The 16,567-nt window shown below is 51.0% G+C and overlaps 1 protein-coding gene across 1 annotated transcript; it reads right to left on the minus strand.

The window, feature by feature from the left end:
• Positions 1–4,100: 4,100 nt before the first annotated feature.
• On the minus strand, positions 4,101–13,522 carry FUT2 (fucosyltransferase 2 (H blood group)). The gene is made up of 2 exons (XM_065898646.1): positions 13,336–13,522; positions 4,101–5,315 (listed from the first exon to the last, which is right to left on the minus strand). Exon 2 carries the CDS (start codon positions 5,311–5,313, stop codon positions 4,279–4,281), a length of 1,035 nt encoding a protein of 344 aa, XP_065754718.1. The 5' UTR covers positions 5,314–5,315; positions 13,336–13,522; the 3' UTR covers positions 4,101–4,278.
• Between the last annotated feature and the right edge of the window lie 3,045 nt (positions 13,523–16,567).

Raw genomic sequence — 16,567 nt, forward strand, 5'->3', positions numbered from 1 at the left:
TGGCTGAAATGAGGGGAGATGTTGTCACAGACATTTGGGGAAACTATGACTAACCATGATGTTGCTTTAATTTAGAAGCATGTAAAATGTGCACCCCCAATACATTTTTAAATGTACATGAAGAAGATAGAGAATGCTGAATTAATAAATGAACATAGAATTTCTTTTCTTTTGTTTTAAGTAGCAAAACCTGGTCCAGTGACCACCACCCATTCAAGCTGTATAAAATAAGGCTGGAGGGTTTCCCTGGTGGCGCAGTGGTTGAGAGTCCACCTGCCGATGCAGGGGACGCGGGTTCGTGCCCCGGTCCGGGAGGATCCCACATGCCGCGGAGCGGCTGGGCCCGTGAGCCATGGCCGCTGAGCCTGCGCGTCCGGAGCCTGTGCTCCGCAACGGGAGAGGCCACAACAGTGATAGGCCCGCATACCGCAAAAAAAAAAAAAAAAGGCTGGAAATTTGAAAGGGGAATCCTTAAATAGCGTTACCGAGAAACCTATTAGCCTAGTAAGTACTGTGGCATCCCATTCCATGGGTACCAAGCCACAAGAAAGAGGCCCTAAGAGAACCACCCAGAGAGACTGAAGAGGCCTGCAAGCGGATGTGTGGTAGTCGTTAGAGCCATGCGTAAATCTGGGGCACGAGGGCAGATTGCTCTTGCTTGCCCTCTGTGAAATAAAATTCATGTATTACGGCAAGATGAGAAAAATTTAAACATAAAGATTCTTCTCTGCCCTTTGGCCTCTCCTCTCCCCGCACTGTGCATTGCGTGTCTGCATTACCCATTGACAAACTCCCCCTCCCCCATGGGCAGGAGTCATAAAGAGCAACATTCTCCTAGCACTAACAAGACAACTCCTTAAAAGATAACATTCCTGGGCTTCCCTGGTGGCGCAGTGGTTGAGAGTCCACCTGCTGGTGCAGGGGACGCGGGTTCGTGACCCGGTTCGGGAAGATCCCACGTGCCGCGGAGCGGCTGGGCCCGTGAGCCATGGCCGCTGAGCCTGCGCGTCCGGAGCCTGTGCTCCGCAGCGGGAGAGGCCACAACAGTGAGAGGCCCGCGTACCGCAGAAGAAAAAAAAAAAAAGATAACATTCCTTCTTGATCTCGTAAGGCGTCACATGACCCACCAGGATGACGCTTAGATCTGGATTATGGAAACTGTCAATAACACATCATTTGATGTACAGCCCTCTGTCTCAAAAAAACTTATATAACTGTGCCTTGATTTCTAACCGGTGGAAGAGTTCTCAGAGCTTTCTGAGATGCTCTTCCCTGGTTATAATCCTCAAATTTGGCCCAAATAAAAATTTTCCATTTCTTTCTTAGGTCCACTAATTAAATTTTCGTCAACACCTCTTTGAAATTGGGTATGACCACGTGACTTTCTTCAGTCACTGAAATGTAAGTGGCAAACCTTTTTTTTCCTCTGTACCCATTTTTGGAGCTTCCTCTCAACTTTTTTTTTTTTTTTTGCCACACCGTTCGTCATGTGGGATCTTAGTTCCCCCACCAGGGATGCAACCCGTGCCCCCTGCAGTGGAAGCGTGGAGTCTTAACTGCTGGACCACCAGGGAAGTCCCAGCATCTTCCCAATTCTTAGAGTGTTCTTTCATTACCTTTTCTTGAATCAGCTCCCTTACAAATATGGTGGCCATGTTTGTATCAGGTGACCCACCCCCATGACCTCAGGTAACTGACTCATGATGGATGCCTGACTCAAATAGCAATCCGATTGAGCCAATCAGATTATCTTTTTCAGGAATGTCAAACTGTGGCAGAGAGACACTAGGAGTTTCTGTTGGGCCCTTGAAATGAGACTTCTATTTCACCATTACCTCCGTGGTCCACCATCTCTGCATGCTGGAAGTGTTACAGTAGCCTTCTCACTGGTCTCTTTGTCTCCATCCTTGCCCTTACAGCCCTATCTCCACACAGCAGCCAGATATGTCCACACAGCAAATCAGATCATATCACTCCCCTAATTAAATTAAAGCCCTCTGATGGCTTCCCATCGGTCTTAGAATAAAACCCAAAGTCCTCATCATGGTCGACAAGGCATTTCATGGTCCCACCCTGCTAACTTCTCCACCTATATCTGTCTCCATGTGCTCCAGTCACACTGGTCTCATTTCACCCTCATGTATAACTAGACTACCCCCCGCCCCGCCACAGGACCTTTGCACGTGGGATCTCAAGTCAGGCGAGGATATGCACATTGGCCTCCTTCATGCCAGAGTCATAAAAGATTTTGCAAATGCAGAGACTAATCTATTTATCTTGTTATCCAGTTATTTATGGCTGCCTAACAGATTATCCCCAAACTTAGTGGCACAAAACAACCAGAGTGTTGTGCTCACAGAATCTGTGAATCAGGAATTCAGATATGGCCTGTCTCTGCAACATGTTGTCGGGAACCTCGGCTGGATCACTCTAAACGCTAGGTTGACTGGAACAACTGTGGAATCACCTGGAGGCTTCTACACTCACATGTCTGATGTGTGGGCTGGGATGACTTGAAGCTGGCCTCAGCTAAGACTGTTCCTCTGTGGCCTCTCATTGAGTTTGGGCCTCCTCACAGCATGGTCGCTTCAGATAGCTGGACTTCTTACATGATGATGACGACTGAGGACTCCAAGAGTGAGTGTTTCAGCAAACAACTTGAAAGCCATGTTGTGAGGGAGTCCAGGCTATCCTGTCTTGCAGGATATTCCAAATGAGCGCCACTAAGTGCAGCTCCATAACAGCACCCAGCCAACGTTGCACTGGAGCAGGGAATCACCCAGCTGACCCACAGACTGGTGGGAAAGAATGAACTGCTGTCACTTGAAGCCACTATGTTTTGTTAACGCAGTTCGTGAGAGCAGGGATCGTGTTAGGTTCATCACTACAGGTATTTACTAAAAGAATGAATAGACTCTCGTCAAGTTCATTGAGCCATGCTGGTCTCTGAGTTCTCAGCAATAATCGTCGTGGTCCCCAGAAGCCAGGGTTGCAGAGGTGGGGCACAAGGTCTTGGATTCACGCCAACTACTAGCCAATATGGCTCTCTTGTAAAAACTGGGCAAAAGGTCCCCACTCTGGATGGACTAATTAGAAAAAAGTGAGCCCTCTGGGTGGACACAGTCCCAGGGACACATGGCTTGGAGAGCAGACTGTAGGCTCTATTTAAGCCCCACTTGCCTCCTTGTCTAGGGACCTTTGTGTAGTGACCAACTTGCACAATAATCCAGGGCTTCCCTGTTTTGCACCCTACAGACATTCCTCCCTTCTTCCTTGGTAAGAGCACCCCAATTTTCTTACTGCAAGCCACCATGTCCTTCAGAGGAAGCTGATCAACTCCCCAGCTGCAGGGGGCAAAGATTTATTGATCTGAAGCTAAGTCAATCCCAGGCTCTTGTTCACCATGCCTTACAAGGGGGTCAGGGGGCATGTGACACAGTTCTGGTCAGTGAGACGTGGGGCCAGTTGCTGGAGGATTTGGAAGGTTTCCCACACTCTTCAGAAGGGACCTAAGATAAGAACAAACCTCTTTGCTGCCTTGGGAAAAGGATGTCTGTGTGACACCTGACTATGTGGCAGCTTTCTTGGGACCACGGGGAGCATGTGGGAGCTGATTTAAGAGATTATGGCAGCTCAACAAGATGGATAGAACTGGGGTCTTTTTTTTTGACTTATTTTTATTTTAAAAAATATTTATTTTATTTACTTATTTTTGGCTGCTTTAGGTCTTCGTTGCTGTGCATGGGCTTTCTCTGGTTGTGGTGAGCAGGGGCTACTCTTTGCTGTCATGCGTGGGCTTCTCATTGCGGTGGCTTCTCGTTGCGGAGCACGGACTCTAGGCGCGCAGGCTTCAGTAGTTGTGGTGCACAGGCTCAGTAGTTGTGGCTCGCAGGCTCTAGAGCACAAGCCCAGTAGTTGTGGTGCACTGGCTTAGCTGCTCCAGCAGCATGTGGGATTTTCCTGGACCAGGGCTCGAACCCATGTCCCCTGCATTGGTAGGCAGACCCCTAACCACTGCGCCACCAGGGAAGTCCCAGAACTGGGGTCTGGTTGAGCTGCTAAATTAACCCTGGAGATGTGCCACCTCTGGTCCTGTTGTGTGAGACACATGAACATGTTATTTAAACAAGTTAGTTGGGACTTCTGTTACTTGCAGCCTGAAGCATTATGGTACAAGAGGGCAGTGTTCTGGAACATGTAATAATGTGCTTCTCATACCTTGGAACAGATCTTGGGGGATCCAGAAAAGGGGAATGGAGTGCTGAGGACCAGCTAACATCAGTGCTTGAGGAGTGGGGACAGGTCTGCCGCGATCCCAGTCCAATCTGGCAGGAAGGCTGCCTCTGGCTTAAAGACTTTGAGGAAGGGAGAGTCTGGGAGGGTATAATTGGCCAGGTAGATGGTCTCTCCACCTGCGAGGTAGGCGGCCCAGATCCCAAACGTCCCAATGGTCATGATGGTGTGATTACATTGCGTGAGCAATGCAAAGTCCTTGGCGGGTGAGCCCTCAATGCCATTGCCGGCAAAGACCACATCCCCACGGGAGGCCTCAATGTTTTCCCGACACCAGGCCATGCCGTTGCTGGTGACCACGAAGATGGGGGAGCGGTAGCGAGCCCGGAACCAGTCCAGGGCCTGCTGCAGGTAGCCCCGGTCGGCCACCACGCCCTTCCACACGTTGGGCATAACGTGGACGTAGTCCCCCCGGCGCACGTGGACTCCTACGTAGGTGCTCGGCCGGCTCCCATTCACCTGCAGACCCCGCAGAAAATTCTGGGCCTCCTCGCGCACGTGGTCGTGCAGGGTGAACTCCTGGAGGATCTCGGCGCGGAGGTGGTGGTAGAAGGTCCAAGAGCAGGGGTAGCCGGTGAGGCGCACGTACTCTCCCGGGATGTGTCGGTACCGCTCTTCCATCCAGTCGTTCAGGGGGTAGTTCTGCCAGGGGATCCTTCTGGCCGTGGTGTCGTGCAGGACGGGGAGGGTGATTCTGAAGATGGGGGCCAGCGTGCTGTGCATCTGGGGCGGGATGAAGGCCGGCCGCCCATTCATCTTGGCCAGGGCGTACAGGGTGGCGTACTCCCCCATCTGGTTCCCCAGGCGGCCTATGACATTGATCGTCCACATGCCCTTTGGCCGGGGGCTCCTCTGGGGGCTCGAGGGAGATTCCTCGGTTGCTGGCTCCAGCGTCTGTAACTCCCACGTGGGCTGAATCTTCGCTAGCCTCTGCTGAAGGTGAAATACGGTGGAAGCCGTGAAGACAAAGAGGATGAAGGGGGCCGTGGGGAAGAAGAAAGGTGCCTGTGTGCTGAGCATGGCTGTTAGGAGAGGGAGAGCAGGAAACGGTTAGCTCAGGGGACGGAGGCCCTGGGCTAGTGCATGAAGCTGGCGGCGCAGTTGTCCGGGCAGACGTTGCGTGGACGTATGTACGTGTGGATCTGCTTTGCATGTGCATGGAAATGAGTGTGAATACTCGGGTTACACGTATGCAGGTACAGCTCTGGAGTGTGTGTTATGTGGCTGTGTCTCCACTGGACTCATATGTGCATGTTTACATGTGTATATGCCCCGTGTGTATAGACACCCATGGCGCGTGCGTTGTATGAGCAGATATGGGTATTTACATGCTGTGTACGTATGTGAGTGTGGAATTGTGTGCAGGTGAATGGACACGTGTACATTGCGCTGTACGGTTGTGTACGTACAGGCACACCTGATTCCATTGCGCTTCGCAGATACTGCATTCTTTACAAATTGAAGGTTTGTGGCAAGCCTGCATTTTCAGATGGTTAGCATTTTTTAGCAATCAGGCGTTTTTTAAAATTTTTATTTCACACATAAAGTATGCAGATCTTAAGTGTCTAGACTGATGACGTTTTTTTCTTTTTTTTAAATCTTTTGGCCACAGCGCATGGCATGTGGGATCTCACTTCCCCCACCAGGATGGAACCTGCGCCCCCTGCAGGAGCAGCACAGTCTTAACCACTGGGCCATCGGGGAAGCCCTGCAATCAGGTATTTTGTTGTTGTTTTTTTTACTCTAATACAGTATTTATTTTTCATTCACCAGGTCTTTTCTTTTTTTAAATCAGGTGTTTTTAATTAAGGTATGTACATTGGATTTTTTTAGATATAAAGCTATTGCACATTTAATAGGCTACAGTACAGGGTAAACACAACTTTTATATGCACTGGGAAACCAAAAAAATTTGTGTGACTTTGTTGTAATATTCGCTGTATCGTGGTGGTCTGAAAGCAAACTCAAAATATCTCTGAGTGATAATTGTATTGTGTACATATAGGGGTGTGTACTGCATATATGCGGTGCAGGTGACGGTGTACAAATAGCATGTGTGTATACGTGACGCTATGCATACATTACATGTATACACACTGTATGTTGAAATGTGGGTGTTTATAGACTGTAAGTATACGTGTGTGGCTGTCTATATATAATGAGTTCAAGTGTACGAACCTACTATTTACTGGGGATCCAGTTTCTTTCTGTTTTTATAAATTTATTTATTTGTTTTTATTTTTTTGGCTGTGTTGGGTCTTCGTTGCTGTGCACAGGCTTTCCCTAGTTGCAGCGAGCGGGGGCTAGTCTTTGCAGTGGCTTCTCTTGTTGCGGAGCACGGGCTCTAGGCGCGCGGGCTTCAGTAGTTGTGGCGCTCCGGCTTAGTTGCTCTGTGGCATGTGGGTTCTTCCCAGACCAGGGATTGAACCCGTGTCCCCTGCATTGGCAGGCGGATTCTCCACCACTGCACCACCAGGGAAGCCCGGGATCCAGTTTCTAGAGATGTCCATCTCTGCATGCCCTGCCTATCTATATCCCCTTTGATGGGAAATTGCCCTGCTCATCAAGAGCTTGACCTGTCCACCCTCCTGGCCAGAGATGACTGAACTTGAGATAGATGCCTGGCTCCACAGTGGCTTCTCCTTTCCTTGGTTAAGGTCTTGACAAGTGTAGGCTGGCTCTAAAAGGCGAGTTGGCCAATTCACTCTTTTGAGTATTTTTTTTTTTTTTTTTTTTTTTTGCTGTACGCGGGCCTCTCACTGTTGTGGCCTCTACCGTTGCGGAGCACAGGCTCCGGACGCGCAGGCCCAGCAGCCATGGCTCACGGGCCCAGCTGCTCCGCGGCATGTGGGATCTTCCCGGACTGGGGCACGAACTCGTGTCCCCTGCATCGGCAGGCGGACTCTCAACCACTGCGCCACCAGGGAAGCCCTGAGTATTTTTATTAAAAGGCTCAGAAGGCAGTTGGTAGGTGAGAGTTTTTTCCTCCTGATGCCATTTGGGTGTCCAACAATTCAAGTCAAATCTGACACTGTCTTCCTGGACTTTAGTATCAGATCCCACAAGTGAAACAGTTCAGCTCCAGAAGACTGCCTCCAACCTCAGACACCAGTCTCAAGTCCGGGGCCATTCATACTCTGACTGACCAGTCACAGATCGGGGATTCCCATGACCAGGAAACTACCAGGCTTAATAATTTGCTAGAATGGCTCATGGAACTCAGGAAGACACTTTACTTATGTTTACTAGTTAATTATAAGGGAGACAAACGAGTAGTCAGAAGAGGCCCACAGGAGGAAGTCCAGAGGGTCTGAGCACAGGGCTTCTGTCCCCTTGGCGTTGGGGTAGAACACCCTCCTAGCTCACGTTTGCTAACTCAGAGGCTTCCTGAAACCCACTGTTTAGGGGTTTTGTGGAGGTATCATTGAGGTATCATTATGTAGGTGCGATTGATTAAATCATTTGGCCACTGGTGATTTGCTCAATCTCTGGTCCGTCTCCCCTCCTCAGAGCTGAAAAGTGCCAATCTTCTAATGAAGGCTTGGTCTTTCTGCTGACCAACTTCCATCCTGAAGCCATCTAGAGGGCTGGCAACAGTCGCCTCATCAAGTCCTATCACTTATCAATGAGAAGATGCCAAGGATATTAGGTGTTATGTGCCAGGAACTGGGGACAAAGACCGAAGGCCATTCTGTGACACCACAGCAGGTAATCTTGAAAGGGAGAGTAGGGGTAGGTGTGGCTGGCACATTATCAGTTGCAGGCTGAAGCACAGGAAGCCAGTAACCAGAAGATACCTGAAGAGATGTGCAGACACCTCAAAGGAACTTCAACTACTGATCAAGAAATCCCAGAAAATCTGCTTATATTTGAACAATACAACCTGTTCCTTTCAACTCTGGTTACAGCAGAAGCTAGTTCCAGGAGTTAGGGTGGTTGCATAGAACAGGCCTCCTGAAAACACATGGGACTCACTATGGTATTGAGACAGGAGGGAAGGGGGCAGGGCACACCCTTAAAGAATGACACAGCCATTGAGAAAAACAGGGTGTGACAAAAACTGGTTAGGGGCTTCTCTGGTGGCACAGTGGTTGAGAGTCCGCCTGCCAATGCAGGGGACACGGGTTCGTGCCCCGGTCCGGGAGGATCCCGCGTGCCGCGGAGTGGCTGGGCCTGCTGAGCCTGCGCATCCGGAGCCTGTGCTCCGCAACGGGAGAGGCCACGGCAGTGAGAGGCCCGCGTACCGCAAAAAACAAACAAACAAACAAACAAACAACTGGTTAGAACCACTTAGGTCCAAGATGGCGGAAGATTCAACTTCCAGTAGACCCTGAGCCTCATTCTATGCTCATTGTAATACATTAGCATATGCTAAATGACACACCCACAGGGGCCACGACAGTTCCGAGGCTGACCATAAAAGCCCAAAAAGCGGGCGATGGTCCAGTTCCTAGAAATCTCTGTCCCTTCTCCAAAATAGGTGGAATAATCCTCCCACTTCTTAGCCTGTGAAATTTCCCAGCCCATAAAAACTAACCACCCCATATCTTGGGGCCACTCTCATCTAATGAGATGGTCTGCATTCTGCCTATGGAACGTGTATCTCTCTAAATAAACTTGCTTTCACTTTACTATGGCCTGCTCTTGAATTCTTTCCTGTGCAAAGCCAAGGACCCTCCCTTGGTGGCCCGTCCCAGAGACTCACCCGAGACCTGGGACATGACAATCCTCTCACACCACATTCTCCTGAGACATCATTATAGGAGGTCCAGGGCATTGAGGATTCCCCATCTTGGGTCATAAATCTTGACGCAGTGGTTTGTAGAGTGAAGCAGTTAATTAAGCTATTGGCTGAGATTGTTTAGAACAAATCAAAGGCCCCGAAAGGATGAGGTTGCAGAGCATAAGTAAAGAAAAGTAGGAAACGAATTGGTTCTGACTCCCCATTACGTGGCTGGAAGGTAGCAAGGAAAAGCAGAAGAATCCTTACTTAACGTCATCACAGTTAACACCTTACTGTTGCTAAGACCCCATCTAGAAATGATTGAGGGGCTTTGTCCTTCAGCAGTCTAGGCTGGACCAACACATGTCGCTGCAGGGGAAGTCCAGGTCTGGCCACCGACTCAGCAAGCTTGGACTCTGAGTGAATGGGAATGCCGATATCTGGGAGGAGTCCCAGGAAAGATGGCTTTCTGTTCTCTCAGCTCTTCCAAAGTCTTCCCTCCTCCTTCTCTGTGAATATGAGGTTCCCACCCAGGTTAAAAAAAAAATCCCTTCCTCCCGAGCAGGCTTTAATCGCAGCATATCCTGGAAGCTCTGCACCAAAGTAGGTTAGAGATAAAGGTTTCTGTTTGATTTGGTCTAGAGCTTGTGTTCCTGGTCAAACTGTTGAACCTAATGGCCATTAAGAAGAGAACACTGGGGCTAAATCAAGCTAGCTGTGACCTGATTGAAGCTGGGAAGCTTCCAGAAGCTATGCCGGTGTGGTTCTTTAGGGTTCATTATGGTTGAGAAAAGTTAGCACGAGACCTAATGTAGCAACATCCCTGCTTCTGATCTATAGGTCTCCGAAACCCTCCGAGTCCATTGAGATCACAGGAGGGTTCTCTTTCCAGAAAGACTCAGCCTTGTCAACTAGATGCCTGGATTTGAATTGAACCAACTCACCTGGGGGTGTGGGACCTTTGGGTGTCCCCAGGTGTTGAACACAACCAGAAATAGACTTCTGGGTGGTACAACCTCCTCTAGCCCCTTCCGCATTGAAACGAAGGAGCCAGGGAGGCTGGGTTTGGTGAATAAGGTTTAGTTCAAAGCTCGGTTTTGGCTCACGAAAGTCTCAGCCTTATTGACCACAAGCTCCAGATAAGGCCGCTTTCTCAAGGCCACTGAAAGTGAAGCCTCCACTCACTCAGCCCTGCATGGAATGTACTTGACTCGGTGACTTGGAGAGGACAGCACTTTCATTTGGGTCCAGGTCCCCACAGGATTCCTCAGACTCTGCCCCTGACGGGGGAGAGGAACCCTCTGAGGACTGGAAAGCTGGAGGAAGGAAGAGAGAGCATCCAGGGAGGAGGAGGAAAGCTCCTTGTGGAGTGGCCTCTGCCTTCTCCCCACCACGGTTTTCTCTTCCCTCCTCCAGCTTGAAGGGCAAGGAGAAGACTTGGAGCCTCTGTCTGGCTCCAGATTTGCCGAGCTCGGGACATGGAACAACGGGGGCCAAGGGGGATGCTTGTAGGAAGGCAGAAGGATGGAGGGAAGGAAGGGAGAGAGAGAAGGAAGGAAGGGAGAGAGAGATGGAAAAAGACAGGAAAAGAGAAAGGGAAGTAGAAAGAAATGGAGAAAAAAACAGGGACAGAGAGAGAGAGACAGAGAGAGACAAAAAGAGACTGAGAGAGAGAAAGATGGAGGCAGGGAAAGAGAAACACAGAAAGAAACAGAGACAGGAATAGAATGACAACAGAAGAGACAGAGGGAGAGGCAGAGAGGGAGAGAGAAAAAGGCCGCAGGGCAGGATGGATCTTCCTCGACTGGGTCCCACCTCCAGCCCCTGCTCTGCCCCAACTCTCTCTCTCTCTCTCTCTAGGTCAGTCCCTTTTGAGATCTCTCAGTCTCAGTGTCTTTATTACACAGTTCCTCCTGTGAAGGAAGGGACAGTGTCCATCTTGTCCCCTGTGTGTCCCCTACAGCCCTCGGAAGCTGGGCTCGGCACATAGCAGGTGCTCAGGAAATACACGCGGTAAGAATGCAGTCCCTGTCTGGCCCCATTTTTTTTTTTTCTCCCTCCTCAGTGAGTCTCTGCCAGCATCTCCCTGCCTCATTCATTTTCCTATATCCCCCCCCTTGTTTTTTTTTGGTCTCCATTTCCCAGCACCTAGTAGGTTAAAAAAAATGAATATTAAAAGCACAGACTTTCACAATCAAACCTCTTCAATTCTGGACCGGCAGTGGGTGCCCCTGAATGTTCCTTTGAAATTTGTTTACAGCAGACAGAAAGACCAGGTAAAAGGAAATGCAGAATGTTCTAGAACAATGTCTCTCAGTCTTCCTGGTTGCTTCTCCCCTCCCCACCCAGGAAGGGGGATTGGCCACTGCTGAGGAGCCTCACTGGCCTCCAGAACTCGACCCCATGACCTTGACCGAGGCTTCAGGGAGAAGAGGAAGAGGTGGGGAGAGCCTCACAGGGTGAAACCCAGTGTCTGGGAGTAGGGGGCCACGCTGCGAGGTTTTGAAAGATTTAGGTTTGGAGAGAAGCTCTGTGGGGTGTGGCAAGAGTCTCTGATTAGCTGTGTGACCTTGACCAAGGGCCTCTCAGTGTCATCATCCAAAAAGTGGGGATAATATAATATAATAACAGCACCTCTCTGCAGGGCTGTGGAGTGAATGCTGGACCACACGGGCTGTTCCTTTCATCTGGAGCGGGAATACCCCAAACTCACATTTATGTCGGGCTCGAACCAAACGTCCTGTCTGCTGTCGTCGTACTCCCCTTCCTCCTAGTTCAGTTATCTTGCTGAATTTTAACAACAATCTTGAGATCATAAACACACCAATTTAAAAGCTAAGGAAACTGGGGCTCAGAGACCGGTCAGAGAGCGGGTGAGTGGCAGGCTTGGGGAAAGGCCAGGGCTGCGGGGGGCGGGGGGGGGTGGGTGGAGGAGACCTGGAAATCAGCACCTCCTGACATCGTCGGGGTCATTGGAGGTGAGCTCTTGGGGAAAGCCGACAGCTGCAGTCAGAATCTAAGGCTGCACAGCTTCTGACAAAGGGGAGGATTCTGCCTTTCCCTTCAGTCCTCTGAGGTCAGGAAGTCCATCTCCCTACCTGCCCTCAGTCCTTCCAGCTACATCACACCCTTCAGGGAGGGGTGAGAGGAGGAGTCAAGGTCCCTCGCTCCCCACCCCCTCCCGGCCCGGTCCCCTGGGAGTCATCCCGTGAGGGGTTGCCCTAACTTGGCAGGGGGATTCTGCCTCCAAGTCCCTCAGAAAAGTGGGGCCCCCCAAATCTGCTGGTAGCTTCTTTTAGACTCTCATTCTCATCCACTTCCCTCTGTCCCAGGCCTGGCCTCATCCCCTCCCCTCTTGGAGTCTGGCCGGAGCCTCCGTGCCTCCCCTCCCCCCACCATCTGTCCCCACGTGAGAGCTCACCCTACCGGCTCCTCTGCTCAAAACCCCGACTCTCCCCAACCTGAAACCCAGTCCCATCACACCCTGTAATTTGCGTGTCCGATTCCTTGAGCTCAGTCCCCGCCCAGCTGCAGAATCCCCTCCACACCCACGCCGCCGGGCACGAGCAGCTTTGCCCTGTCCATCCCCGTCACCGAAATTCACCCTATAATCACAGCGCTGAGGAAGAGCTTAAGACAACAACGTGAGGCTACCACTTTGAAATCCCCAGCGTTCTGCTCGGCCTAGAACGGAAACGGTGACTTAGGATAGAATCCAGGGAGTCAGGGATCCGCTCACCTCCCCGGCGGGGGGCTTGCCTGGGGCTGGAGCCTGCAGCCCGGACTCTCTGACCAGGGTCCTGCCGTCCGTCTCTCAGGGGTCGGCGAGCAGCCTACCGTGTGGGACCAGCACATTCCAGTTACTGCATCCTGGCCTTTCGTTCTCAGTTTGCCTCGGTTCCGGGGAACCGGGTGACAGGAGGGAGGGAGGGAGCTGGTGGCCTTCGGTGGGGCAGGGGAGAGGGGTGGTGACAGAGGGGATGGGGGTGAGGTCAAGTAATAGATTTGCCAGGAAGGAAGGGGATGGGAGCCGAGGAGGGCGGCTGGCTTGGGGGCTGACGGAGAGGTCAGGTGGCCGGTGTGCTGGGGGGCAGAGGCGGTGGGCGCCTGGGCTGGGAGGGATGGACCCTCTGCTTCCGGAGACCCCCCCCCGGCGAACTGAGTCTCCACTTGCCGCTGAATCCCTGGGATCGTCTCTTCCCAGCTCTCTGTCGTGTGTGTGTGTGTGTGTGTGTGCGTGCGTGTGTGTGTGTGCGTGTGTGTGTGTGAACACAAGCGTGCTGCAGGTGCAGGGAGAACTCCCAGTCGCCATCTCTCACCTGGTTCTGGCTGGACGACAAAGTGGCTCCGCGAGCAGCTCAGTGCATTCCGTTCCCTCGGGTTGACTTCTCAATCAGAATCTCCCGAACCTTCCAGCACCTGTGGCCGAAACCCGCCGAGGATCTACCCGGAGCCTGAGGGAGGAGGGAGCTGGAGCCAGGTGAGCCCGGAGCCCCTCCCTCTTCCCTGGGCGCTACCAGGACGCTGGCCGGGAAGGCTGCCTGGGGGAGGGGGAACAGAATTCTGCTGGGCCCGGCTCTTCCCGGCTCAGTCCTCTCAGCATCCTACATTTACTTAGCTTGGCAAACAACTGTTAGCCCTTACCTGGCCAACCAAACTCATCCCATCTTCACAATTCCTTGAGAGGGGCACCCTCTAATGGTACAGCGAGGAAAACCGAGACACAGAGAGGCGAAGTAACTTGCCCAAGGCCACATGGCTAGAGAGTTGGAGAAGCTGGAATATGAAACCAGGCAGGACGGAAACTTGGAAAACACTTGGCAAGTAGCAACGCTTCTCAGTTTCCCGTATTTCAACAAAGATTCCCTTAGGAAACGACCGTTTGGCATCTCTTAATGGTATGTTATGGGTCCAGGTGTGAGAAAGCATTTTGCAGGGAACTACCCTCAGCCCCTTTCCCTCTCACTTTACTCATTTATTTTATCTATTTTATTTATTTATTTTTGGTGGTGTTGGGTCTTCGTTGCTGCGCGCGGGCTTTCTCTAGTTGCAGAGAGCAGGGGGCTACTCTTCGTTGCGGTGCGCGGGCTTCTCATTGCGGTGGCTTCTCTTGTTGCAGAGCACCAGCTCTAGGCACGCGGGCTTCACTAGTTGTGGCGCACACGGGCTTCAGTAGTTGTGGCCCGCGGGTTCTAGAGCACAAGCTCAGTAGTTGTGGCGCACGGGCTCAGTAGCCCCGCGGCATGTGGGGATCTTCCCGGGCCAGGGCTCGAACCCGTGACCCCTGCATTGGCAGGCGGATTCTTAACCACTGCGCCACCGGGGAAGCCCTTCTCTGTCACTTTAGCAAAGCTATATTATAATTAATTTTTAAACCAGGCATATTCATGCTCAACTCATCTCCAGCCCAAGTACACCTTTCACATCTTTTAATCGCATAATACTCTGCCTGACTTGTTGGTTCTTTCCGTGGATCAAAGAAGTAGAAATGAAGAATTAACAGATGACCAGGTCTCTCCCCCAGCTTCCCCTTCAGTAATCTCCTGAACAAACTGTGTGACCGAACTGTGTGAAAAAGATAACATCTAGAGGAAGTTTCCGAGAGTCCACAAGCCTGCACACAGCTGGATGATGGTGACGACTCTGACCCCCTATCTCAATGATTAACTGGGACTACTTCCCTCTTTCCCTTACAAGTTTCATGGCAGAATCTGCACAGGTGGTTTTCGGGGGGACACTGAGTCCACCATCTCCCCAGATTGCCAGCACTCCGATTAAAGGCACCTTTCCTTTGCTGTCAACGTTTGTATTGATTTTGTAAGCGGTGAGCAGCGGGACCCGATTCACTCGATAACATGAATGGTGTATCATGGGTCCAGGCAATGCTTGTCTATGGCTGCCACACTCAGGCGCAAGACTGATGAAGAATTTTACTGGGGAGGGGTGGGGCAGGCATCAGCAGAGCCCCCAGCAGTCCTAACACTGAAAGAGGAACAAGCAGCATCTCTACCCCGTGAAGTGACAGGAGGTCCCTGCGCCATCTACAAATGCCCCCCTCAGCCTTCCCTTGCCAAAAAAAAAAAAAAAAAAAAAAACCTGAATCCTATCAAGCCTCTCACTGTAATTGCCAGTTTTCAGAAAATAGGAGGAAGGAGGATGAAGTTGCCAGTGAATCAACACCACGAGGATGGAATTGACCAAGTCCAGAAAGTGGGACACAGTCTGCAGGACAAATGACCCGGTTTCCCCAACGATTCAGTGACGTGGAAAAAAGAAGCAGGGGTGGGTGGAATTACCTATAATACATGCAAAGCGGATTCAGGGCTCAGAAACATATAAACAGATTTTTCAGCTGTACGAATGTCTAACAGGTTGTTCAAAAGTCATGGGGATGCAGGTTGATTCTTCCCCTTGTAACTTTCAGTAGTCCTGGCCCTCAGTCACTAAGTGCTGTGCTAGTGTTGGAAAACCACTTTAACAACTAAAAAATGTCCCCATGGATTCCCAGAATTCCCCCTGGGGGACAGTACTCCTCATCTGAGAGCTGTTGTCTTTAACCCTTCTGCTCTCCTGTCTTAGCAGCACCAGCTCTCTGCAGAAGAAAACCCTTCTTGGTAGCAATTGTCAATTTCCGCGGTGTAAAAACTCCCACCATGACCAGTGGCTTCATAGTGTATGAATATCTATACGAAATGTCCAGAATAGGCAAATCAAGAGGGATAGAAGGTAGGTTAGTGGTTGTCAGGGGCTGGGGAAGGCAGGGAATAGGGAACGACTGCGGCTCCGGACACGCAGGCTCAGCGGCCATGGCTCACGGGCTCAGCCGCTCCGCGGCATGTGGGATCTTCCTGGACCGGGGCTCGAACCCGTGTCCCCTGCATCGGCAGGCGGACTCTCAACCACTGCGCCACCAGGTTTCTTTTTGAGGGAATGGGAATGTTTTGGAATTTGATAGTGGTGATGAGTGTGCTAAAAATCACTGTATCATATACTTTAAAGTGGCAAATTGATTATTGCCATTATCAGTTGTGATGTTGAAACCAAGCAGGAGCCTGTGGGGCTCCTGGGCACAAAAGCCTTTCTGTGTTCTCTTCCCTGCCTTTCCAAAGGGCAGGTTCAAACAGATGCTAATCAGGGAAGGGAGGGGATGCAGAGACAAGGGAGGACTAGTCTAGAAACAATAGTGCAGCCTTGGGGCAGGGTCCTGGTTCCCCCTCAAGGGATACACATAACAATATCTTTGAGCTGTTTACAGAACTAAAACCCAGCCAAAATGGAAGATGTTAGCATTCTTCATTCCAGAGAAGACCACCTGAGGCCAGATTAAAAGAACCAGAAAAGCTCATCGGGAGACCACCTGAGACCAGATCAAAGGAGTGCAGGCCCTTCACACACCCTAATCCTTCTCAACAACCCTGCCCTTGAACCATTGCTATAAAACTGCTCACCCAAATGCCCCCCCCCCCCCCGTTGGGACACACAGTTTTGAGATGCACAAGCCCACTGCGTCCCCCTTTGCCTGGCAAAGCAATAAAGCTCTTCTTTTCTAAT

The sequence above is a fragment of the Phocoena phocoena genome, chromosome 20 (assembly GCF_963924675.1).
Source record: "Phocoena phocoena chromosome 20, mPhoPho1.1, whole genome shotgun sequence".
In the NCBI taxonomy this organism is placed as follows: Eukaryota; Metazoa; Chordata; class Mammalia; order Artiodactyla; family Phocoenidae; genus Phocoena; species Phocoena phocoena.

Bases quoted from the DNA above. Each gene is read 5' to 3' on its own strand.
- FUT2 (XM_065898646.1), bottom strand. From the start codon at position 5,313: ATGCTCAGCACACAGGCACCTTTCTTCTTCCCCACGGCCCCCTTCATC.